The sequence below is a fragment of the Hippoglossus stenolepis genome, chromosome 7 (assembly GCF_022539355.2).
Source record: "Hippoglossus stenolepis isolate QCI-W04-F060 chromosome 7, HSTE1.2, whole genome shotgun sequence".
Classification (NCBI taxonomy): Eukaryota; Metazoa; Chordata; class Actinopteri; order Pleuronectiformes; family Pleuronectidae; genus Hippoglossus; species Hippoglossus stenolepis.
The window spans coordinates 21,735,809-21,762,580 of NC_061489.1; the positions used below are offsets into that span (position 1 = coordinate 21,735,809).

Consider the following 26,772-nt stretch of genomic DNA (forward strand, 5'->3'; position numbering starts at 1 on the left):
GCTTTTCTGTTCTCAGTGGCAATTTTTTTTTTCTGCCTGACCTTCACCTAAAGCCGTACGTGCTCTCAAGAAAACGTAACGATTACATTGTTGATGAGTAAAACAGAGCAACGCCAGATGTTTGAGCTGTGATCGTACTATTATATCCTTCTTTTTTCAATAAAAACGCCTGTTTAAACGACCAGGACACTGTGTGTATGTGCTTTGAGGCTTCATGACTGATCACCTGCTGTCTTTATCCTGCACGAGACATTCAAGCTGACGTATGGTTCACTTATGCTGCATTTACGCTCGAAAAGAGATTCGTCTGTTTCAAATAATGTAACCGTCACCGCTCACATACTTTCATGCATCCCTTATGTTGGCATGGTAGAATTACATCCACTAGAGGGCATCGCAGAGTCGAGGGTTTCTGACAACAACAAACACGGAGGAGGTTTTTAATAATGTTCTTCTTAAGACAAAGCGCCGGACGAAGTAATGTCATTTAAACGCCTGTGTTTTCTTATCAATTTACAAAAGCTGTGTCTCAATTTGCTGCATTGTTCGGAGGCTGCACTTGAAGTCAGATTGCGTCACAGTGCTGCAACTAGACTGTTCCAATTCGAAGCCTCCGACAAATACAACCAACGAATGGATCCTTCCACCCCCGAGCAGCGGAGGCTCCACCAGGTGGATCCTGCACAGCCCAACGTATCCCATGATTCATTGCACTTCTGTGACAAACTCAACTGAACAATTTGGAAAAACATCTTTTCAACGTTTTAAATCAACCAAAGAACTTTTTTGTCCATAGCTGCATTTTGTAGAGTGCGTTTTGTGTGTCAATGTGTGTATAAGTGTGTGAACGCAAGTGGCAAATGGCCCAGTCTGTCTCGATTGCTGATTGTCTCCCCGTTGAAGATCTGGATTTAGTTCCAAACAAGATGAGTTTCCTTGTGTGTTTATTTTCAAACTGTCTTCCGGTTTGTTCGTGGACTCGCTGAGTGACTGACTCACGGCTGGAAAGACAAACTCAGACACTCTGCTGCCTGTTCGAGAGATATGATCAAGGCCAGAGTGAATGTAGCAGGTCTGACACATGCCAGATACACACACACACACACACACACACACACACACACACACACACACACACACACTGCGGGTTAACGCAAGAGTGGAAAACAGACCCTCTACCTTCTCTAACGTATGACGCTACATTATTTTTTCCGTGTGTGTGGACAGAGTGGAAACAGCAGGTTTTTCTCGATCATACAGACACACACACACACACACACACACACACACACACACACACACACACAGGTGGCTGTAATTAGTGTGCTGAGCCCATTCATGGCACAACATCAAACTGCGGTGTGTGTGTGTGTGTAAGCAGGGCTCTGTATTTCCCTAAAGCCCAACACACACACACACATATCCACACGTTCACGGATGCATACACCCTCACTTTTTATTTGTCTTGTTCTCTCTTCAACGGGATACGCTGGCGTACAAAAGGTTCCCCCCGAAACTGTTTTTGTTTAGTCTGCAGTGAAACAGAGCCGTGTTTGACTTGACTGCAGGAACGGACAGACTCAGTGTTTACCTCCGCGGGCAGAGAACACAGACAGCGAAGGTGGAGGGCAGGGGATTACGAGTTAGATAAGCCTGAAATGCTCGACATCTCCAGTCAACCTTAAGAATACACAGGCTTGGTTTTTTGCTGCAGCGGTAAGCAGAACCTGTGCAGCTCGAGCCGCAGGGCACAAGGTTATAAAAGCAGTAATAATGCTGCTGATGAGGAAAAGCCCCGAGCGCTCTGTGGTCAGCGCTTCATAGTGATGACCACGCATGTCTCCGTCTCTTTGTTGTATATCCTAACATGACTGGAATTATCGAACGATAACAATGAGCCGTTTTGTAATGAAGCCGTGCGTGGGTTTAGCATGCAAGTGAAAAAGAAAGTGAGAGTACACCGGGAACATTGTTGCATTTGGCTGCTTTTTCAACAGTCAAGGTCTTGGACGGGTTTTTTAAAAACTGGCGAAAACGTTGACGGTTGAAACGTTGCCTCACTAAACACTGGCAGCAGAAAAAGAGAGGTAGTCATCACTCTGAATATTAAATGCTGCTTTTGTCCTCCAGTAGAACTCAAGTACAGAATTCTCAGTTTTTACATTTGTTTTTTTACCTGAATGACAAGTAGCTTTAAAAGCATTTTTATCATTTCAACTAAACTTAGTACAAATTCTGCTTCGACAAACCTACACCGGGCTTCACAGTCAGTCTTCTGTCAACATGATTCAATTGTAAATTAAAAGTGGCACATTTTGTTCCATAAAACAAAGTATGATTAAGTTAAATGACTCGATGAACAACCTCTTAGGATTGCATGGTGGTGCGGAGGTTACCATTGAAGGTTTGAATCTCGTGGGTATTTATGTGTAGTTTGCATGTTCTCCCCGTGTCTGCATGTTTTCTACAGGCACTCTGGTGTTTTTAGTTTAATCGTTAGTTTAATTGGAGACTCTTAATTGACTGTATGTGAATGTCAGTGTTAATGATCGTTTGCGACCTGTCCAGAGTGAACCCCGCCTCTCGCCCAATGTCGGTTGAAATTGGCTGCAGTTCACCCTGCGACCATCAAAGGATGAGCAGTGTAGATAATGGATGCTTATTATTATGTCCCCATATATAAAATGCACACATGGACATTTGTACACACTTTCAACACTTTTGGATGTATGATTTGTTCTTTCATCAAAATGTTGATGGCTGTAAAGAGGATAATCCTGGCCTGGTGATTGTAGTAACAAACTTACCAAACAAAAAATATAGAAGTAAAAATAATTGTTGATATGTTTCATTATCAATTAATGAAATAATAATAATTACTATCACAGTCATCAGTCAATGAAAAGCTCAGGGAAGGTCAGAAACATAACGATGGACATTAACAGCCCAGCACTGGAAGAAAGTGAGTTTACTGTGATGTAAAACAGAGAAGCAGCAAATCCTCAGATCTGAAGAAGAAAACCACAAGATGTTTGGCTGGAAAATGAGCAATAGTGTTGCCAATTTACTTTAAATCAGTCACCTTGCAATCGTCTAACGATTCTGGCTATTTTTATAGTTCAGTTATTAAAGATTATTGTGCATCATCTATTCTTACGTAACAGACATGAATGTCAGTTGTTCACATTTCACAATACATTATAAATGACTGAGGATTTGGCCACATGAATCTTTTCTTATCTTTTAGTTCTTACCTAAACCAGCAAAGGGAGAAATAAACCACGTACACGGTACCAGATGTCGGTATGAAACACTGTCTGCGTAAATGCATGCGTGTCTATGTTTGTGTGTCTGTGTGTGTGTGTGTGTTTGATTCGCACATGTAGGTTTGTACCAAATAGGTCAGAAAGCTGGAAGCAATTCCCGGCCAAACGTTGACGTGTGTTCATCATATTTCAGAGAGGCCGAGCTCAGAATGCCACAACTTGTAATCACATTTGTAAATAGCATCGTAAAGTTGCACTCGTAAAAAGTTTGTTGTCCTGGCCCGGTCCAAGGGGGCCGAGGGAGGAGGAGGAGGAGGAGGAGGAGGTGAATATTTGGAACAGAAAACACCGTGTGTGTGTCTGTGTGTTTGTGAGTGTGTGTGTGTGTGTGTAATGACGAAGAGTAATGAGATCAAATGTTCCAGAAACATTTCAGAGCAAAAGATGTTTATGAGGTATTTTCAACCTTAGAAATTGTGTGTGTGTGTGTGTGTGTGTGTGTGTGTGTGTGTGTGTGTGTGTGTGTGTGTGTGTGTGTGTGTGTGTGTGTGTGTGTGTGTGTGTGTGTGTGTGTGTGTGTGTGTGTGTGTAGAGCTGTGATTCAATGATTTTATGGTCACTGGAAAAAGTCATCGCCTCAAACACACGTCATTAGTGTGATCGGTGCCCACTAAATACTCCAGGTTTACACACACACACACACACACATGTATAAGCTGTTAATCCGTCATGTAAGACCGTGTTGTCGCGAGTAGCCGTTAACTGTAGTGTACAATTGTCTGTTCCGTGGTTACAGATAATAAATCTCCCTGCGCTGTCGGCGTTTCTTCTCTCCAACTCCGTCTTTTCATCTCTCTCCTGCTGCCTCTTGACCTCGGCAAGAAGTTGAGTCAGATCCCGTCTTGTTCGCTCTCTTTCTCCGTCGCAGCCCCTTTCAATGTCTCTCTCTCATGCTGTTAATTGAGGACTGTGTAGCAGCGCAAGTCATAATGGTTTCCATAAGGCTGCACAGCGTCTCCACAGGCGAGAGCGTAAATCACAGTGACGTGTGTGTGTGTGTGTGTGCTCTTGCATAAAGGTTACAGGAAAAAGACTCCCCTGTAGGGACCAGAGAATTTAAAACCACAGTAAAATCGCGGGTGAAACTTTTGATTATTTTCATTGTCAGTTAATCTTTTGAAAAGTTCACCACTTGTATCGCACAATGCGAAGGTTCAACACGGCCAAAAACATCAAACACGGAGGAGATCAGAGAGTAAAAAAAAAGGAAAACTTTGCACGTGATGGTTATAAGATTCCTAGAGTCCGTCCTCACTCTGCTTCATTAGCCGATTCCCCAAAATAATGTACAGTAATGTAATACGCAGCAATTCTTACATTTTAAAAGATGAAACCTGATCTTTTTATGTAATCTTTGCTCAATAAATAATGAAAGACGTTGCCAGTGTTTCAGACAGTTACTTTTAAAATTGAGTAGTCAATCGTTCTACCCACAAATTACAACATCCTTGAGCACAAAGATTCCTTTTTGACCTCGGACATAGTTTGAGAAAACACTTCAAGGAGCCACTTAGTGGGGTTTTCTGAGCTTGTAGCTGTATCCAGTGACCTCCATCATGTCGTAGTTTGCTTCTTTTTGGATGGATCTGTTGACACATGAGCTCAACACAGTCGCTGCTCTGGTTTCATCCCTAAACTTTTAGGATTTCTCACGTTAGGACGGATCCTCTGAAGCTGTTTTCAGACGTGTATGAATATATATATATATATATATATATATATATGGCTCCTCTTTGTCATCCTGAGATATTTGTATTCTTTTGTTTTTTTCCGTTTTTTCGCTCTGGGTGAATCCTCTGGAGAATCTCCTGCTGTATTCTCACATGTGCTCATTCAAGCATTCTCCAGAGTTCTTGGGGGGGGGGGGCAGGAGAAACTCTGGAGAAAGTCTGCAGCATTCAGACAAGAGTCAGCTTGAGTTCAGTGGACGGCTGAAAGCAGCGTTTGAGACACAACTCCATTCACAGAATAAGTGTATTTGATCCAGTTGAAAACCCAAGAGAGAGCATTTACAAATTTGACCATTTTGAGAATTAAGTTTGGTTTGTTTAAACCTTAACTTACTGTTTGTACATTTCTGTCTCATTGACTCACTGAAATATGAGTTGCATCCTGCATATGTTTTGTTATCTTAAAACCTTTTAATTCCTCTACAGTGGGGTCTCACTAAATCAAATTAATAAAAAAAAACCTTTTACATTCATATCCGTGTCGGTTTCTGCTCTGCACAGTCTGTCATCAGTGGTTTGGCTTGTTCCGAGCTGCATTAAACAGCTACTGTCCGTAGAGGATTACAGGAGCCGCGAATTACATGTGAAACACGAGCCGCTCGGCAGACAGAAGGTTTCCACATAACATCGCCGGTATTACATGTTGGATCAGGAGCCGCAGCTTGTAAATCTAATCGTTCATTACAATAACGCTGTGTGTTATGTTGCAATACGCTGCAACAGAATCCATATAAATGTTCCTGCTATGGCTGTAGCTGCAGAGGGAAGGACGTTTGGAGCGTGTGGTCGAAATGAAGGACAACTCAGGTGTAATACTTTGAGAGAGAGAGACAGAGAGAGAGGTGTTGGGATGTCCCGCTCTTTATCCCGTCAGTTTCAGAAATGTGTCATCTCTCGTGCTGTTCCATCACCAAAGTACGAGGCATTGAAAGAACCAGGCCACATGTGGTTTTGTTGTTTTCAGAGTTATAATGTGTGTTGTAGTCGGGAGGTCGGGGCTCTGACAGTTCAACCAACTGCTGAAGGACAAATGATGTTTGTTCTGCTGCTTGTTACAGTCGATGGGTTTGGAGCAGGATGGATCCTCGCAGCGCTGCCACGAAGGAGGGGGGGTTCCAAAGTTCATCTGTCTCATGCACACAGTCAGCATTTATCAGGTTGTTCTGCTGCCCAAAAGTAATCAGCAGTCTGTGTGGTCCCGTCAGAGGTCAAAGGCTGCTCTCACATCTTTCCACAAGTTTGAAAAAAGTTTCAAATTGGAGTTGCTCCTCACTCAGTGATGATCATTGTGCTGGCTAATAATCTCTGGATAGAGTTACGTTGCAGCTAATGTTCTGGAAAAGTTTAAATGCACCAGTTAAAACTGAAAAACCATCATTGAAACAGATATTAGATAGAGATTGGGATTTTTTTAGACAAATCTGTTCTGATAATTGCTGCTAATATTTATTACACTTCTATGAAACGGACAGAAAAGAGTAAACACCTCAAAAATGCTTGAACTTAAACTTTGGTTATATTAGCAACCAGATGTCACAGCATTAACAAGACTCAATTCATTACCAGCACTGATTAAGTATAAATCGATGAATGAAGTGATGCAACTTATAGGAAATACAATGTCATGATAAAGTAGAGATACTGGTCAGTGTTTGGAGGACCAACAGTAGTCTACTGGGTTCGTCAGACACATGAACTCACGTCAGGGCTGCTGGTTTTGGCTCCGGGGCTCCAACAATCAGTGGTCAGAAACATCTCAATCCCCCTCACACATGAGCTTTAACACAAACACACACACAGAAAGGTTCTGTCCACATATCCAGTGTCTCTATATTAAAACCTGGAAGGACGTGACCCTTTAGGAAAACACATACAGTAACACACTGGACATTCGGGACTCATATTTCTGAGCGTGCTCAGGTCCAATCACTGCTGTTTCTCTACAGACCTCAAAGTAAATACAAGAAGGGGTTATACAAATATACACACACACACACTCACATAAGGGCTACCCAGCCAGTGAATGTGTGAAATGTAGCACACTGTTGAACCACTTCCCCCTGAAGATTAAAAGAGAGAGGAATGAAAAACAAAAGAATGAAAAACAGGCAGAAAATGAAAAAGGGAGGGATACAAAGCATGAGTGTGAAGAGATAGAGAGAGAAACAAACTTTGGTTTTAAAGTTTTAATTAAAATGGCACCAATGCCCAATAGTCCTACACATTATTGTCTAGTTCTGATAGTAGAGCAATATAAAATAAAGAGGGAAGTGGTCCAGTAAGATTTCATGGATTCACCCCTGAATCTGCATCTGCACTAACATGTGACTGTGTTCTTCCCGGGGCCCACCACTCCACTAGGTTTGGTTGAATTTAGTTGAGTAGTTCCTGCTGACACACAAACCATCTAGAAGGGAACTTAGAGACACAAGATTTTTTACAAATCCTGGATTTGGCCGTTTATGTGGCTCTGCTCCAAATGTTTTGCTCCACCTCTCCACACTATTTCATGGAAATCGGTTCAGTAGTTTTCGCGTAATCCTGCTGACAAACAGACAAACGCCAATGACAACATAACCTTCTTGGTGAAGGTAAAATGTAGCACAACACTAATAAATCATAAAATATTTTATTTTATACAAGAACAACAATGTTTAAAATGTAAACAAGAAAAATGCAAGTTAATATCTGTACGATAATGACACTCAACACAAAGCAAATTATATTTTGTTGTCTTTATGACCAGTGCTGCATAGTCACATTAAAAACATCCTATCATCTCTAAGTACAGTACTGTAGAACTACATGATGGTACATGTGGGACAAAAGTAAAGACAAGAACTTGCAGCTTTGAAGACGACGGCAGAATTAGGACAGGGAGGAACAGCACAAACTGTGCATCAGTGCATCATGGGAGATCGTCTGCAGTCCACATACGTCTATAGCAACATAACTAAAGAATGGATCAGCGCTGAGTCAGCATTAACTGTGAGGAGAGTTTTAAGCCGAAGCTTTAAGGGGGTGAAATATCAACCCCTTGCACCGCAGCCACGAAAAATGAAAAACTACTTCTCTATTTCTAGCAAATGTTTCTTGTGAGCAGAGCTGTGAAACCTGCGTAAAAAACCTCCAGCCAAAGTATCTGGCCGGACATGAGAAGGTGGAACGGGATCAGAACCAAAAACGTGTTTATTGAAAGCAGCTGAAGTCTGGACGGAGGAATATGTTTTCTACTCCGTGTGTGTGTTCAACACGAAACAAACAGTGAAACATTAACGCCACCACCCACCCCCACAACCGTGCGCTCGAATAACAGAGCTGGAGAGAGGTGTGAAACTGACTCTTGCTGGCTGAGATGTTTTCTGGATGTCGAGCATGTTGACAGACGTGTGATTTAACTGTGAAATACGCTGTTTTTAGTTTTACTCACCGAAGGTTTTAAAAGGTGTCACATCCCAAACATAAAAAGAATGTATATATAGAGGAACAGGTTTTTGAGACCGGAGTCTGAGGTGACAAAGTCGTGCGTGGTGTTAATGACGCCGACCACACGCGTTGATCTCTCTCTCTCTCTCTCTCTCTCTCTCCTCTCTCTCCTCCTCTCCGCTCTCTGAACATCTTCGGATGAAAGCTTCCTCTTCTGGTCATGGCCGAGGTGACAATGGAGGAGTCAGCTGGTCGTCTGTGCGACATCACGTGTTAACAGTCTGATCTTAACTCTGTTTGGACATCAATAAGCCCGGCCTCCACTGTTGGGCTGAGTGTAGAAATCAGTCGCTCATCTTTGAAACGCAGTCAGTTCTGTTTATGGTTTTCATGGGAGGCCCCTCTTCAACACCGGTCCTCATATTACAGATCTGAAAATGTCAGTGAAAACTTGTCTTCGTGTGAGACAAAACTTTAACTGTAGAGTAAGGTGCTGAATGCGTTTGGAGATGTTTTCCTTCTCAGTGGAAATAGTAGCTCTACGTTGGAATATCAAGAAATGAGAATACAACAACCCTCTGGATTTATGACCAAGGACCAATATAATCTTTACTAAATCTCAAAAAAGCATTTATCTGGTAATTTCACTCTTTATATTCATCTATTTGTGTAGTTTATATTATTTTATTAGGCTGATTTGTCTCTGTATCACCATATATAGCTGCATGTTTTGAATTTAGAAAATACTTTGATACTGTGGATTTTTGGCTGCATTGTATATGGACAGTGGAAGTGGTCCAACCGCCCCCCTCCAAATCAGGTTTACAGGCTCACACCATTCCTGGGGAGGGGGTGGGGGTGGGGGGGTTTACACCGCTAGCTTCTAAACCGTGTACCCCCCTTCAGATGAGACCCCCGCGCACCTTGGCTTCAAACGCGCTGCCCTTTCTCAGAACAGCCTGCATGTGGCAGGAAGGAGGGATGAAGGGGCGACTCAGAGGGAGGGAAGGAGGAGTGAGGCTGGACGGGAATACCAGCACCTCAAGTTACCATGTAGTTAAATAACGCCAGGACGCACGCACCCACACACATGCACGGACACACCTATTCAGGAATTCATATCTCACACACACACACACACGCACACACACACTTTGGGGCCTGCACCACGCGGCCTCCCTGCTATTAATACCAGCCCCGGCGATGCAGGTCATGCTCCGTCTTTTCATTTCAAATGCGTCTTTTATTCCATCATCCAAATGGTGACGCATTAACCGCTCTGAGCTTTCAGGTGGTCGTCTGAAAAGATCCGCACCATGCAACATGCATGATAAACAGATCCCTCTCAAATTACACGCACGCTCTCCCTGTGCTTTCTGCAGGTGGTCCGAGTCCGTTTTTTCTTCATTTCAATGACCATGAGGTTTTGGTTGAAGTCTCAGGTTCAAGCCAAGTTAACTGCAACCCCCCATGTATTATGACAGATCTGACGTTGCACTGTATGAGCCCTCCACAGCTTCCTGTTACAGGGCCCCTCAGATACATTGGTTCCATCTTCAAGTGGTGCCTAAAGCAGGAAGGTCCAGACAGATGTTTGCATCTTTTTGTTAATCAGTGGAAAGACATGCTGATGGTCGGAAACTGAGATTAAAAGAAATGTGATCCTGGAGAATGTTATTTAGACAAATGAAGGTATTCAAAACAGAATTTTCTTCTTTGTACCGTGTTGTTTTTCCTATAAAGGTAATTTTGGAAAATAATCTAATAATTGTTCCTCTTTTTAGACATCTAAGACAAAATATTTACTCATAGGCATGAGTCAGGGAGTTGCATGAATTCAATTACAAGTGATTTGCAGCAGCACCAAGTCTTCGACACAGTCACTGTATCATATTATGTGTCATTTGATTTTTTGGGTTTGACAAGAAGTGTGATTCTGGTCTATTACTGAGAAGTTAGAAATGCATGTTGAGCAGTTTTCTGGCTGTAAAGTAAGTTTGAGCTCTAATGAGGTGCAGAAATTGGGACATGTTTTTCAGTTTTGCTTCACATTTTACATTTCGACCTGTAGCTTCAGGTGCATTGAATTCCTGATATTTCCCTGCCAGCCTCCTAGTAAAGTGTTTGGAAAATGTCCAAGTGAGCCCATAAAAGAAACAGACGAAGACGTGAACTTGGAAAGACGAGATTCTAAAGGGCTTGGTGGTGTCGGACAATTTCCAGACCTTATAGTTCAGATATTTCCCAAAGCTCATGTCTGAAAACGGCCCCAGTCGCCACTCGGTCTGATTTCTAACCACTGATCCACCTGGGATTTCCTACTGGTACCGTTGAGGAGTATTTACGTCCCCACTTCCCTGACCTCTATCAGTCTGCCTCCAATTTGCAACTTTTTCAAATCGATGGTGAACGAACTACATTGTGACCCCACATTAAAACGGCTACATCATATAAAACCACTGTCAGACGCTGATAGAAAACAGACAAATTCCTCCTGACTCCCATCCACCCCTGAGGCTTCGTGTCAACCCTTCAGTGTGTAGCTCAAACTGTGTGTTGCACATCATTCATGCTTATCGTGAGCTCACTGGAGCAACAGATGGGTGCAGAAATCATCAACCCATCAAAGAACATTCAGCACAATTAAAGTTCAAGGGAATATTTCTTCTTCCTGCGTCAGAACTCTTCCTTCCACGCTGCGTTTTATTCATAACTTTTTGTCTTCCTCACCAGATGACTCCAGCTCGAGAGGTGGAGCAGGGATGGCCAATGGTGACGCCGAACACGCCCCGGAGCTTGCTGGGAAACTGGGTAAGCACCCTCACACATATAGGAAGGAAGCCTGGAGGTGACACTTGGGATACCGGAGAGTGTGTGACTTTTAAAGGAATACAGTAGCAGACTGAACAATAAACACCTTGCAAACTGTCCGAGTCAAGAAGGTGAGGGTGTATACGCCCACACACACACACAAGCACAAACACACACACAGAAATACACACGGGCACACAGCAGGGTGGTTGTTTGCGTAGGTAATTGACTCTGACAGAGTGGAGAGGAGTCTATTTGTGTGAGGTGTGATTTGGTGCCCCACCCCCCACCAAGTGTCTCTGGATAGTCTCCCTGTCGTGTAACTTAACCCACTCTTGTTGTCATCCTCTTCTTTCTCAATCACCATGAAGCTATTAGTCCAGTTGTGCGGCGTGGATCCATTTTCATTGATTGATAAGATTAAAAAACGACGAAGCTATACCACTTTTATGAATTAAAAAGTTTCCAATAGCGATATATTGGTCTATAAACTGTCAAAGAATCTTAGGATGTTGTTATCAAACCTTTATGACCTATATTTTGAGGCTTGATAATTTACAGCTTAACCATAAACTTTATTATTAATAACTATAGACAACACAAGTACAACCGAACAAATAGAACTTGAATTGGGTAAACACAAATATTTTGGCATAAAATGCATCTTTTTCTGCATTTTCTATTCTCATAGACATTAATATCCACTTTAATACAGAAGATACATGTATAGATGTAACTTCTAATGCAAAGACCGACACAAGCTCTCCCCTCAACTACTCAAGTCAACATGAGCCAGAGTTACCTCACTTTAAAATCTCCATAATCTCAGTGTCTGAATATAAAGTTGGAAATCACAAGTGTCTCTCTCCCTCTCTCTCTCCCTCTCTCTCTCTCTCACACACACACACACACACACACACACACACACACACACACACACACACACACGCACACACACACTCTGGTTCACTCTATCTCTCTCTGGCGCACTGATCAAAGTCGGCGTGTCGGAGGGTCAGTAGTATTTTTACACTGTGAAGTGTGGCGTTGAAGTGGCCCCTGAGACCCAGAACAAGCCTGCCCTTTCGCCCGCTCTGGCTCTCACCTCCTCCCCGTCTCTCCTCTCTCTTAACTTTCTCCGTTTGCTTTCACTTCTCCTCCCTCTGTTTTTCTTTCTCTCTGTGCCCCCTCTTTTACCCTCACTTTGTTTTATTGTCTTAACTCTTTCTCTTTGTTCTCAATTTTTCTGCCATCACTCCCGTTTTATTTCGTCGGCTTTTCAGCAATCCGTCAGCCGTGCGTGTGTTTTAACCTCCACGCGAACTTCGCCCTCTCTCTCTCTCTCCATCTGTTTTCTCCTCTACCTCTGTTTGATTTGGTTTCGGCGTAGACGTTATAAATCAGCTCATTTCAAATGCGCCTCACTGTATTTTGCTAGTCTCATCTTTATCCAATCCACCTCAGATCAGATCAGATTCACTTTGCTTTGGCTGCTCACATCCTCATTTCTGTTCATTTCAAGCAAGTGCAGTTGAATTTATGTCATGAGAGCGAGCCGCTGCCAAAACATTAAACTATTAATCGCTGCGTTCTGCTGCTCTGCTGTATTGATGCATTGACTCCAGTTCAGCAGTAGTCCAGTAGCTTTTCTCAAGACTCATGCAGGACAAAGGTGAGACTTAAAAGCCTTTGGGGTATGTTTTTTTTGTCAGCGGGCCCAGCTTTGGTTCGGAGCTATATTCCGCTGAGCAATGCAGCCGTAGTAAAATCTCCGGACCCGAGTGCACAGACCCGTCACATAACTCTTCCCCGTGTTTGTTTACCCAGAGCTGGAATAATAACTGTGTCCAAAGAAACAAACGCAACTGCAGTAGTTTCAGGGTGATTTATCGCCCCGGTTGATGGCTATCTGCTGTGGCTTGAACATGAGGGCTGTAAAAATCAAGCGCTCCTGTGAATGATTTCCTCTCCTCCCTCCCTGCTGGAGAGTTTCTTTTCCCCTCTTTGATGTGTTTTCACTGCTCGTTGATTGTTGGACTTCTTTTAGAGAGGGATGTGTGTGTGTGTGTGTGAATAGATGCATGGGGTTATTGTCTGACTGTTTTATTTCTTTGTGAGGAGGGAATATGTGTCCGTGAATGGCTTGAAGGGATCAAGTCGTGCAACAGTATGGACGGATGTGGTTGTTTGAATGCGTGTATGAGGTTAACTGGCGGCTTTGTGTTTTGTAAGAAAGAGTTTGTGTGGGTGAAAGGAGGTTTGGGTGTGATGCCAGTCGCTGTCTGGCTTTGTGCGACTTGTGCACAGAGTCGTGAGCGGATATTTACGGTGATGTTACATAGCTGTGGGTTCTACAGTGAGCTTTCACGGCAAAAAAACGATTTGAAGTTAAAATGTGTGGCTTTTTTTAATGAGCAGCAGAAGCATACAAACCCGGGGCCAAGAGGTGCTGGATCAGTGGAAAATAACAAATCTGCTGTGTCTATATTTGTGTGTTTGTGTGTGTGTGTGTGTGTGATAATCCCGTCGTCACATACAGAGCAACTGTGGACATATTTGGTCACATACTGAAAAATGTATTGACATTTCACGAAATAATTTCAATTTATCTGTTAACAAGATGGAGCATATCTGACGTGAAGCCTTGGCATTTTGTCCATCGCCATTTTGGTCTTTTGAAACCATATTTGGAGGAGCATGGGTGCGTGTAGGGAAGGGGAGGAGGTAGAGCTGGGCGATATTTTTTTAAATATCAGTCTATGTACGAACTGATAATCACTTGGGATATTCACCATCTAGTCCTATATTCTAAAATCAAATGAAATTTCAAATCAATTTTATTTGTATAGCCCATATTCACAAATCACAATTTGTCTCATAGGGCTTTAACAAGGTGTGACATCCTTTGTTCTTAACCCTCAACAAGAGTAAGGAAAAACTAAAAACTTTTAACAGGGTAGAAAGAACGTAGAAACCTCAGAGAGAGCCACATGTGAGGGATCCCTCTCCCAGGACGGAGAGAAGTGCAATAGATGCCACGTGTAATGGAGAACACGAGAAGGAATTATTGTCAGTAATGATCGAGTATCTGAGTAGACACATTGTATATCAAGCAGTCTTGTTGTAATCATAGTCCATGATCAGCAGCCACAACAATCAGATGCCACCAAAGTCCACAAATGCCAACACGATACAGGATCCGCAAATATGATTACGATCAGCTGGCATGATACAGGATCCGCCATTAAGATCCCGATCTCTGATTCGCGATGTGGCTGCAGCCGCGGCCCTGGATCTGCAAACAATAAGGCAGACGGACTCCGGGGAAGAAGTCAAGTCAGTAACATGTATTGATGAGACATTCATTTCTTTAATATGATAAGGAGAGAGAAGAGGAAAGAGAAGCTCCATGTGTTATGTGACCCCCGACATTCTAGACCTATAGCAGCCTAACTAAGAGCCGGTCCAAGACAAGCCTGGACCGGCTCTCACTGTAAGGTTCATCAAAAAGGAAGGTTTTAAGCCTACACTTAAACGTACAGATGGTGTCTGCCTCCAGAACTGAAACTGGGAGATGATTCCACAGGAGAGGACCTTGCTATCTGAAAGCTCTGGCTCCTACTCTGCTGATCAGGTCACTTACCTGAAGCTTAATAGTCTTCACGGTGAGGAACTTAATATCCTCCTCCATCTTCTGAACAATGAGCCACTTCTCCTCCGTGGCTTTAACCAGACTCTCCAGCTCCTGGGTTTTTTTAAGGCAGGTCTCTTGCTCCACCTGGTCACTCCTGAGCTGATCCTACAGAGCGTTGACTTTAGGATCCCAGTCAGTCTCACTCTGAGGGATCTGAGTCTACGTGGTCTTCAGTTTCTCCAAGAGCTCAACATTCTTATGCACGTCTTTCTGCACACTGAGCAACTTGTCCTGTGGGGCTTTAACCAGACTCTCCAGCTCCTTGATTCTTTGAACGCAGATATCTTTCTCCAACCACTCAGTCCATAGCTGATTCTCCAGAGTGTTGATTTGAAGTAGGTAGTCCACCTTGTTCTGCAGGATCTCAATTTGCATGGTCTTCAGTTTGGCCATGAGCTCATCATTCTTAATGACCAGTGCGGTCTTTTCACTTTTTGAAATTGACCATTAGTTCATCTTTTTCCCAGGTGACATCCTCAACCTTTATCTTGTACTCCATCAACTCCTCTTGTATCTTCTGCATGTCAACCTGCTGCTCTTTGGGGATATTGTTAAGGAACTGTATAGACTCAAACTCGTCTCTCTGCACCGCCTTGGCATTCTTCAATTCCCTCTGCAATGACGCAATCCCAGCCTGCATCCGTGTCTTGTCCTCATTCAATCTCCTCTCCCTGCTGTTCATCGGACCTTAAGAGCAAGGTTCCTGCGTGCCGGCCCCATATTCTCAAACTCTGAGTCTCAGCTGTTGACTAATCAAGTCTTTGTTGCAGTTGTTCTGTCGCAAGCTCTAATCGCACTGAGTAGTTTCTCTTCCGCAGTCAGTAAAGTATGATTGTTAGTGGCTTCAGAGCCTTTGATCTCTTTGATCTTTGCTTCAATGATGCTGATGCCTGGAAACATGAATGACTCCCAAATCATTTGATGTAAACCCTTCATGTCTTTTTAAAATGATATTTAACTATATAACAAAGAGCAGGGGTGTGTTTGGATCAACATGTCACTGTCGGCTCTCTCTAAAATCTACATATGAGACTCTGTTTTAGCTGCACACTCAGAGGTTTGAGTGTGCACATGCTTTTCTTCTCATTCAAAGAAACTGGTCTAGTGCCCGTTCTAAACATGTCTGTCTGAATCGGGTTGTTTGCTTGGCCTGTGTTAATGCTGGTTGTCAGCTTTCTTTGTGAACCGAATACAAATCAGTGGTTATTGCCCTTATCGTGAACTTGCTGTTGCGACAGACAAACAACTGTTCTCAAGATATGCTGCCTACACACAGACAGACAGATAGATAGATTTGTCCTTAAAAGAGATAATAAAACAATGTGAAATTTTTATTTTGTTAATTTGCAGCCTAATTTATTGCTGCAAATTGTGGACAATTGGTTAGCTATTGAAGAATAAAGTAAAATCTTTAATAATCAAATAAAAGCAACGTCTCTTCAAAATGCTAATAATATATAAATTTCTCTTATAGCAAAAACAATGTCTAGGAAATGTAAAAGTTAAATAATCTGAACCACAGGAGGCTTGAAACATGCGTGAACCGTCCCATTGTGTCACTGCCTCTTCAGATGATGTAGCTTTGATCGCTTGTTACGTCCAATAAAAGTGTCAAATAAGAATCTTGTGAATTCCTTTGCCAGTCGTTGTTCTTTCTCTGGTCTGAAGAACAGAACTGTGCTTGTAAAAATAAAACTGCTCTTTAAACCATTTATATTTCTTCTCCTGCTCCCTCTGTTCTCTCCTTTTCTTCTCTTCTCTTTCTCGCATCTGCATCAGCTCAGTGGCCGAAAGAGGCTTTTTTTTGTCGTTGAAATTCTAACTTTATGCTCTAAGCAGCTAATAACTGTCAAAGTTATTTTACAATAAAAGATCTGTGACTAGTGTTTCAATTGTCCTCCCGTGTCCCTCTTTCCCTCATACAGTGCGTCCACGTTTTACCCAGCCGGCAAAGATGAGGAAGCGTGTCATCGCTCGCCCGGTGGGCAGCTCAGTGCGTCTGAAGTGCACGGCCAGCGGTAACCCTCGGCCCGACATCGTCTGGCTCAAGGACAGTCGGCCGCTGGCGGAAGAAGACGGCGGAAAAGACGGGAAGAAGAAGAGGTGGACTCTGAGTTTGAAGAACCTGACCCCAGAGCACAGCGGGAAATACACCTGCCACGTCTCCAACAGAGCAGGAGAGATCAACGCCACCTACAAAGTGGAAGTCATACGTGAGTCCACCATGATTTATATGCATCATTTATAGGGTCAGTCCATTAAAGAACCATCTCTGTGTATTTCAGAGAGAAGAACTCACAAATATATAAGTTAATAGAATGGTCCATTCAAGTTCTCATTTATATTTGTGTCCACTGTGTCATATGTCTAAGGCTCCAGCGACCTTTTTGAAAAGCTCTAAATTAAGATGTTTGCGTCCATCCAAAATATTAATTTTATCAATTTCCCTTTAAAACATGAAGCAAAAATGTTCTTCCTCACCCCTAAAGTGTCTTACTCATAGCTCCATCTTGTTTACATGCAGTTAAAGCTCCAATAGGATGTCATAATGAGATTAAAATGTAGACATATACATACATATACGTCATGTGACTAAGGTTAAAAGCAGATAACAGGCAAAATGGTTATTGTGTTTACTCGACCATTTCAGCTCTACAATTGAAACATCCTGAAAATGTGTGTGTACGATTGTGAATGATGTGGAGCATGTGGTCACTTCATGTCATGACACATCTGAAAGTACATTCTTGGAATTGTGGTGCGTGAGTTGCAGAGTGTCCCGGCTGGCACATGATACACTGTGTCTCTCACCCAAACAATAACGTACTGTACACTACTGTGTACACAGGATGTAGATCATTGTTTGACTGAGAGGCCTGCCGGACCTAATGGCAGGGTTTTGTTTCCATTCTGACTCACAATACAGTGATTATGTAAAAAATGTCTAAGATCATATGGTAGAGAGCCCCATCATTAACTTTTCAACCGTTGAAATGATTTGTTGGCAAAGTGATGCGTCTTTGTGCTCAGAAAAGAGCTGAGTTTAGATTTCCATCTGGTTTGAAGAGAAAAAGACCTGAAGACAATGGTCAGTCATCAGTTTTCTTACTCTGTCAAATAACTACACATGGAAAGTGTTGACTTAGACTCACAAACATCGTTGTGGAAATTACACTTCCGTTGTTTTGGTTGAATAAATTGGACTCACATTTGACCACAGGGAGCCTGTCTATCGTAGGCTGTGTATAAAGAGGCCCATACTGATTTCTAGAAATAAATAAACTTTCCCTCACAGTTGTATTGGCTGACAACAATGTTTGTCAATGATTCCCAATATGTTATTATCAATCCTGTATGACAAAGAAATGTCATTGAGATTTCATATTGTACAGTTCATCCATAAAATATAAAAAAAGTCAACAAAATTCGATAAGAAATATACATATATAATATACATAAAAGTTTCCTGCATTGTTTATGCTGTAAAAATTCAAGTTTTCATATCAGCGCATATCAACAAACACTGATGTCTGGGAAAGGCTCAAATCTGCCAATATTATCACCAACCAGTGATTCTGCCGGGCTCTTGTGTCAAGCACAATTTTAAACTACGATCCTAAACGCTGCTTGTTATTAATTTCAAGCAAGTGGTCAAGGTTTTGTCGTAGAGCCACTGCCCCCAGGTTTGACTGTGACGTGTGCACCAAGCGCAGAAGGTTAAAAATATAGAGGTTTTAAATAGTTTTTATAAGTTTCCTTTTGCTTCAGTGGCATTTATTGATCTCCACCAGTCTCTGTCAATTAACATCATTGGAGCGAGTGTGGAATGTGGAGCTGGATGAACCAGCTGCAGCGTGCGTGTGTACTGAACTGTAGATTATTGTGTGTTACAGTTCTGTGGAGAGAATCAAACTCTCCTGACTCTCACTTTACTCACCACATCTGCTGTACATTAGACTACAGCTGTAGTCTTTCCTCAAAGACATTCGTGCACACACACACACACACACACACACACACACACACACACAGGGATTAAATCAAACTGCTGCTCTCTTATGTCAAACGTGATATTTTCTCTATCAGTAGAGATCTACTCAGCTGTCAATCATTCACTGCTGTTAGAGAGAAAACTATAAATAATGGCGTTCAGGAGAAAACCTGAGAGGCTCTTACGAAACATAATAAATCCATAAATAGAGTTGAATGACATGCATGGAATTTTTAAATATAATAACTTATCTGATGGTGGTGAATGGGTTTGCACCTGGTTAAGCAGCATTCTGACCATCCTTTGAGAAGATGAGGTTTAGATCATGTTTGGATTAAATAAATGAAATGCAGGTTATTCAGCTGCACCATTCAGAGTTATTCCTGCAAGATGACTTCCGTAAATCAACTAAATATTTTAAGCAATTAGAAATAAAATGTCATCATCCTTCTGTTTTCTTTGACCCCACGTGTCTCCAGAAGTTACTATGAAAGATTAACGATCAGTTGCAGCACCACAGGAAACACTGAGACAAACTAGCTCATGTAAATGTATTTTCGATGTTTCAAACAGCTCGGAGGATAATGGGAGTCACATGTCTCTGGCAGCTTCACCTGGAGGGTTAGAGGCTGAAAAAGTTTGGGATCCCAGGTTCTAAAGAATTTATTTACTACAAAAGAATAAAAATCAGTGCCCAAAGTTTTCACATAAACTTTTTCTTTTTACTTTCCCCTCTGCCTTAGTGAGTTCTCCGTGTTGTTTGCAAGTGGGGTATGGTAGCCATGTCAACCAGAACAACAAAGAAAACCAAGCAAGCGCTGCAAAGTGTTAAACCTGCAGCGTTTCTCTGTCACCTTTCTTCCTCCTCCTTCAGTCACTGACACTTTAGAAACTGTTATTTCCAGTTCCATGAATTCATCCTCTAACAAAACCCAAAAAGAGGATTAACCTTTTAACTTCTGCTCAAGACCAGGTTGAAAACAGCTGATGGAAAAAAGAAAAATCGTGTTAATTCTCTCTTGTTATGCTCCCGTGAGATTGCATGAACAGATTCTGAAGAGGAGACTATTGAAAGTCTCTGGCAGGTGTGTTTATTCTGAGAAAGAAAAGGCGGAGCTGAAGATAAGGGATCTGTTTGTGTGTCTTCAGCTGAGACGGAGGATGTGGTGGTTGAATGCAGAAGATACTGTTCAAATAATGCTTTCAAAACATATCACGTTCTCTCAGCACCAGTGTGTGTTTCACTCGGTTCAAATACATTGAATAAACAGAGTATAGTCTTTCCTCTCTGTGTTTTTAAATTATGATCACTGCTGAAATCGACAAGTTTAAAAGATACAACAATTAACCCAGCTCTTTAAGTTAACACTTTGGAAACTGAGACCCACAGTTTTCCATTTTTTTATATTATTTACGTAACAGGCGTTTTTCAGGGATTAAGAAATTGCTCAATTTAGTGCTTTCCTGTAGCAGTGGAAATAAATTAAGCCTTTAATTTGAATGCAAACAAATCACAACAACTTCTGATGGTTTACTTACCAACCATCTGGACAAAGGTGGTGTTGGAACCACCTGTATTATTACACCCTCTGATGCATTATAAGGATAATAGTGCAGGAAGTGTCTGTGAATACTGGACAGAGGCTCCACATGCAGCACAGTCTCCAGACTAGAAAAATGAAATTAATATTCTTCTTTCTTTCTCTGTGTGTGTGTCCTGCAGAGCGTACCAACTCTAAACCCATCCTGACCGGCACTCACCCTGTCAACACCACCGTGGACTACGGAGGAACCACGTCTTTCCAGTGCAAAGTCCGCAGTGACGTCAAGCCGGTCATCCAGTGGCTTAAAAGAGTCGAGCCCGGTGACGAGAACAAATTCAACTCCACCATAGAGGTACGAGCACCGGCTGCCCAAAAAAAACACTGCAACAGATTGTGGGTAATCTGAGTGAATGAATCAATGCATTTGTTTGCTTTTCTTTCAAAGGTTGGAGACCATCGCTTTGTGGTCCTGCCGACAGGAGAGGTGTGGTCCCGCCCTGACGGGTCTTACCTCAACAAGCTGCTGATAACCAGAGCCAAGGAGGAGGACGCTGGCATGTACATCTGCCTGGGAGCCAACACCATGGGCTACAGCTTCAGGAGCGCTTACCTGACTGTGCTACCAGGTCAGAGGAAGAACGAGACAAGATAACATCAACGTGTATTTATTCCTCTGATTTAAAATACCAGAGCGGAAGATGGTTGACCAGCGGCTTTGAATAGAGGCAGTAAACTTAGTTTTTTTGAACATCGTTACTAATGTGAAGCCAGGATACAGTTGTTCCATATTTCTTATTTCACCTGATCAAAGAGCAGATACTGATGCTTATATCTATACACAGAATGTGGCCTGACAAACACCTCTATCTATAATAGCTGCTACAATTAGTCCACTTGTCTATTAATATAATTTAATGATCTTTTTGGTATTTTTAAGTAAATATGCAAGATATCTGCTTTTATCATTTAATCTCATCTAATGCTTTTCTTTGTGGAACATGGTAGTAAACAAAAATTTGTGTTTCAGGCTCTTGATGAGACAAAATAAAGATTTTGTTTTGATTAATGAATTGAGAAAATAATGAGAAGATTAATTGGTAACGAAAATAATCTTAACGGTTACAACCGCAAAAATGAGCTAACAATGCGATAAATATAAGCTAAGTAGCATGTTCCCATGACTGCCAACATGCTGCTTCACTCACCAAACAAACAAACAAACATGCAAACACATAAATAATTCCTATTTTCATCTATTTGTCTTTTAATTAATTTAACATCTTTATTGTTCTTTCACAGATCTGAAGCCCCAAATCAACTCTGTCCCCACGGCGACCTCCCCAGGCCTCCCCTGGCCCGTCATTATTGGAATACCCGCAGGCGTCGCCTTCATCTTAGGCACCGCCCTCCTCTGGTTCTGCCAATCAAAACGCACCTGCTCCTCCTCCCCGTCTTCCTCCTCCGCTCTGCCCGCCGCCCAGCGTCTACCCGCGGCCAATCGCGACAGAGCCTGCCCGACGCTGCCCGCTCAGCCGGCCAACGGGGATAAAGATTCCCTTTCGTACGAGGACTACGTCGCCCATCAGCAGCTGCTCCAGGCTCAAGGGGGCGCCCCGGCGGCTCCCAAGGTCTACCCGAAGATCTACACGGATATTCACACGCACACACATTCGCACGTGGACGGCAAAGTGCACCAGCACCAGCACATTCACTACCAGTGTTAGCAGCGAGGCTATGGCAGCGAGCGTTGGGTGTTTTTCACCTTCAACTCTCACATGAGCACGTTCCTGTGCATGCAGACTCGGTCCCAACAGTCCACACTAACTGCTGACGTGCACGGAAAACCACATGCAAAGAGACCGTGCGGAAGAAACACGGGATCACGCATTTCTTCCTCACTTTGCTGCAGCCGTGGACTCGAGACACAAACGATGAAGAATGTAAAGAGAGAACACAAAGTTCTTTATTTTTGAACCACGTCATCGCAGAGAGAAAACCCAAAGAACCTGTTTGAATCAAGCCTCCTGTGGAATAGAGCCTCCAGTGTAAATGTATAAATCTCTCACCGTGTTGCTCAAAGGCCTCATGAGGCGACAGTGAACTCACAGTTTTTACAGCAAACCAGCAATTTATCTGCCTCTGTTCTTTCAGTACAACCACAACCTCCTCAGTATGAACACAGCTCACTGTTCACTACCAGCCTCCAAATATAGCTACTCGTGTATATAGTGGAATATGATTATACGGCTTTTTAGCATGCTACGTCGTCCTGGATAATCTATAAAGAACATATAGCATGTGTGTAATGTAATAGCGTAACTTCAGAGTATATCGGCCCAACTGAGCCATAAGAACCAGGACTGGAGACTGACTCCTCCGAGCCCGCACCTCCAGCAGAGATCAGGCCCGCCGGGCTTTTCTTCAGGCCGACAGCTGTTCTCATAATTGTTCCAGCTTCTATCTGCTGGAAAAGAGCTGATATCAATCTCTCCACAGCTACGATGAGATTTCTGCTAAAACAGGGGACCTCCTCTCCCGACAGCGGTTGCGGAAGTAATCATTAGATCTCTCCAGACTCTTGATAAGTCCTTTCCGCCCCCTTTTTTTTACTTCCTGCAGAATGGTGGCATTTCCTGTTTGCATTGTCTCCCTGTGCGGCTTGTGTTTGATGCTTGCAGACTTGTGAGAGGGGTTGAAGGATATCGGCTCTCGTCGTGTCATAGGCACAAAAAGGGATCATCGACGAGGCCTCGGTGTAAAAACGCTGCCTCCGGAGAATTGCTTCCAGATTTCACGGCTCACACTCGGCTCCGCGGATAAATCACAGGTCCTTGTTAATCTGCTATACGGTTTAGAGGGCTTGAAAAAAAGAAAAGCGACTTAAACTATGTAACTCGAGGATGAGACTTGCAACCGTCAACTCTTCAGGTCGAGCTGTTCTTCAGACTTCTGTTGACTGCTCCTTCTCACCTGCAGGGCCGTCTGTCAACCTGATTAATAACATGGAAAATGCCACTTAAAGATACTTTAAGGGTAAAATAATGCATTTCAACTGGTAACTGAATGGAAAACCAATATCTGTATCATTACGCTGAGTGTCTCCACATTTCATAAACCTGTCTGGCACGTTTTTTATTCAGTCGTCTGCAGAGTTGACGCTCACTTTACAAATTTCCTTGATAGATTTGAAATAATAAGATCTAAAAGTTTGGATTTTTATGGCTTTTCTGATCACCATGGTTTCATATTTACTGAATGCCAAAGCTCCGACACTGCCAGAGGTTTTGTGTTCACTTATTGAAATACCTGAACCTCTCCCAAACTGAACTAACTCAGCTTGATTGATTTTTCCCTCCTTAAACGTTTATTGCAACTTTTTTAAGATGCATTCTTCGACATATTGAATTTTCCACTGCAGTGCCTTCAATCACCCTGATTAATTAAATTTAAATGTTATTATCAACACCTTACAAATACTTTAAAGGTAAAATAATGCAATATAACTGGTAACTGAATTGACTTTCAGTTTTGTTCTCATTACATTTAGAGCCGTGGCAGCACCCACTGTGCGTATACACATTTATAAACTCGTCTTTACCACTAATTTCACAAACCTTAAGAAAACAATGTTTGTAACATGTGGATTTTCTGCCTTTTCTAACTATCTAAGTACAATTTGATCACCAAGTTCTCATATTTACTCCAGGCCAAGTGAGGAATTCACTTATTTGAACTATCTACACCTCTCCAACTTTTGTTGCACAGTTAAAGGGGCTTTCTTTAATGCATTGAATTTGGTAAACTGAGTTGGTCCCTGTTCCTCGTGGCCGAGTGTCCCGAGCAGAGGTCTGATCTGCCAAACTGGAAACATCTGGGTGTCTGAGCGCAGCCTTAAACGCGTCAGTGAGGTCATGAGCAGCTGTGAGGACCAAAGAAATGAGTGCACGAAGATTAGAGGATGTTTTACTGGTCAGTGAAAGCTCGAGGAGGAGAGGACAGATATTGTATTTGAGATGATAAATGGTAGTTGTTGGGACGTTTTGTTTGAATCCGCCCGTTATGAACTCGTTTAGATTGACCAGAACCTCAGATCACAAATGAAATCATGAAATCATCTTTAAACAGATTTGTTAGGATCTGCACCAAATTACTCACACTCATAAATAAATATATATTTTTCATCATGATCCATTAATTATTTGCTGGGAAAAATGTCAAAAAACATGATGAAAAGTGAAAAACGTCCTTGATGGAGGTTAACAAATCAACCTCCTCAGTCCACAGCCATCCACACCAGACTTGCTCTTTCTCAGGTGTCCATCTCGTCGTTCCTGTGTGTTCATGAATCTGACCACTAAATGAAAACTCTGTAAAACGATACGCTGTGATAAGATTTAGCTCTCAGCTGTTTTACGTTACAGGTTTCTCTCTCACTCAGTGGTGAGGCAGCTGTGCAGAGACGTTTTAATAAGATAGAAATGTAGAAATCTACTGTATATATGTGAAATATGAAAGAAGCTGTAGGCTTGTTATGTAGTTTTATATATTTGTACTGTATTTAGTAAACAGCAGGCGTTCTTCAGGACGTCTGAAGTACAACAGTGAGAACTTTAAACAGCCATGTGACAGGAAGTGATTTATTGAAATCACTTGGTTGCACATGGGGTCGTTTTCTTCAGCATATATTTTTGCACATAAATCTTTAAACTCAAATAGAGAAATGTACAAGTGTATGAATATGGACAAATAAATATACGCCCATTTTGTTAAAATAATACTCACAGGTACGGTTTGAAGTTGCCCTCAAGAATATTTGTTTGATACCTGTGGAGTTCTCGATGTGATTGTACTGACAGATATGTTTTTTATTAATAGAGTAAATGCAGCCCACAGATAATGTAGACATCATCTGTACGACAGGTAACATTAACAGCATCTCAAATCTGAACCTAAGTCCTGCTCTCGTACTGAAAAGTCCACGCTCTTGAATGAAGATAAGAATAAACCCAGATGTTATTGGAAGGATGAAAACATTTCTCCCGTCACTCATTTCTTCCATTGTTCTCATTTCTCATGTTCAAACCTGTGAGTTTGATGTGTCAAAGCTAAGGGACTGCCAACAGACAGACTGTATGTACGTGCACCTACCACTAGTATGTACGTGAGACGGCATTAATGTGGAAATTAAAATATCAGATCATTTATAATGTGAATGTTTCAGACCATAAAGTAGCTCGAGCAACACAACGGCCCATGAAACATTGTAAATGCTAAATTGTCTCAACATTCAAAAAAGTTGTGCTTCTTTAAGTGTGCGTCTAATTTATTTTCTTCAAAACATGTTTGTTATTTTTCATATAATTGGGCATTATACTGCATGAGTGGATTTTGTGTTATAGTCATAATGTAAGCTATGTAGCAAACGCCATGTTCATGTCATTGTAAGATACTGTATTTATATATGCCGACAGAATATACAAAATTTTATCGATAATCTTTGTATCGACAATCTTGTACAGTCCCATCATCATCATTTAGGATAAAAAATGATTTTCTCCCTTTGTAATCACGTTACTGGTGCCATTAAAAAAAAAAAAAACTAAAACCTCTGGGAGTCTTTCTTCTTTTTTTCTCGAAGTCCCAGAACTTTCTGCCTCGCGGCTTTAATTCTCCGTCACGCAGACACAGACGTGGATTCCAGCCGCATGCAGCACAACACACCGCAGCACCATGGGATCGTCTTTGAGCGAATGTCCCTCTCTAAATAGCTGTAGCCCTTCAATTGTGAGGGCTGCAGCCGGCGTTCGACTTGTCAACATGTCTGTCGAGAGAGATGACAGATGGACAAGCGTTGCGTGCAGACGGAGGGTGTGAAGGCCCAGTGTCTCTCTCTCTCTCTCTCTCGCTCTCTGTGTGTGACTCACTTTAGGAGAGGACGATGATGAAAGAAAAAAACCTGTTGAAATGATGGGGCACTGGAAAAGGGTGGAGGAAGGCAGTAAGGGCGGACGTGAGATCAGAATAAGAAGATAAACATCAGTAGTCAGTGGTGAGTGTGCGTGTTTTGATTGCCGGCCATAAAAGTTCATTTTTTAGGCCCTTAGTGAGCGAGCGTTAGTTTCCTGTGGCGAGGAGAAACGCAGAGTGGCTTCACGTGGAGTTCAACTCCGGTGAACTTTGACCTACGGTATTCGCTTCATGCCTTTAAACCATGGGAGCACCAGGCCCAGGGGCTTCCAACCAAGGTCAT

The 26,772-nt window shown here is 42.3% G+C and overlaps 1 protein-coding gene across 1 annotated transcript in view; it reads left to right on the forward strand.

The window, feature by feature from the left end:
• The window catches only part of fgfrl1a (fibroblast growth factor receptor like 1a), a 72,228-nt gene extending 46,112 nt beyond the window's left edge, over positions 1-26,116 (forward strand). Inside the window, exons 4-8 of the mRNA XM_035161725.2 lie at positions 11,216-11,293; positions 16,913-17,200; positions 20,702-20,874; positions 20,968-21,148; positions 21,822-26,116. Of these exons, the coding sequence (XP_035017616.1) occupies positions 11,216-11,293; positions 16,913-17,200; positions 20,702-20,874; positions 20,968-21,148; positions 21,822-22,246 (1,145 nt within the window). The 3' untranslated portion in view covers positions 22,247-26,116. The remainder of the gene's footprint in view (positions 1-11,215; positions 11,294-16,912; positions 17,201-20,701; positions 20,875-20,967; positions 21,149-21,821) is intronic.
• Positions 26,117-26,772: the final 656 nt, after the last annotated feature.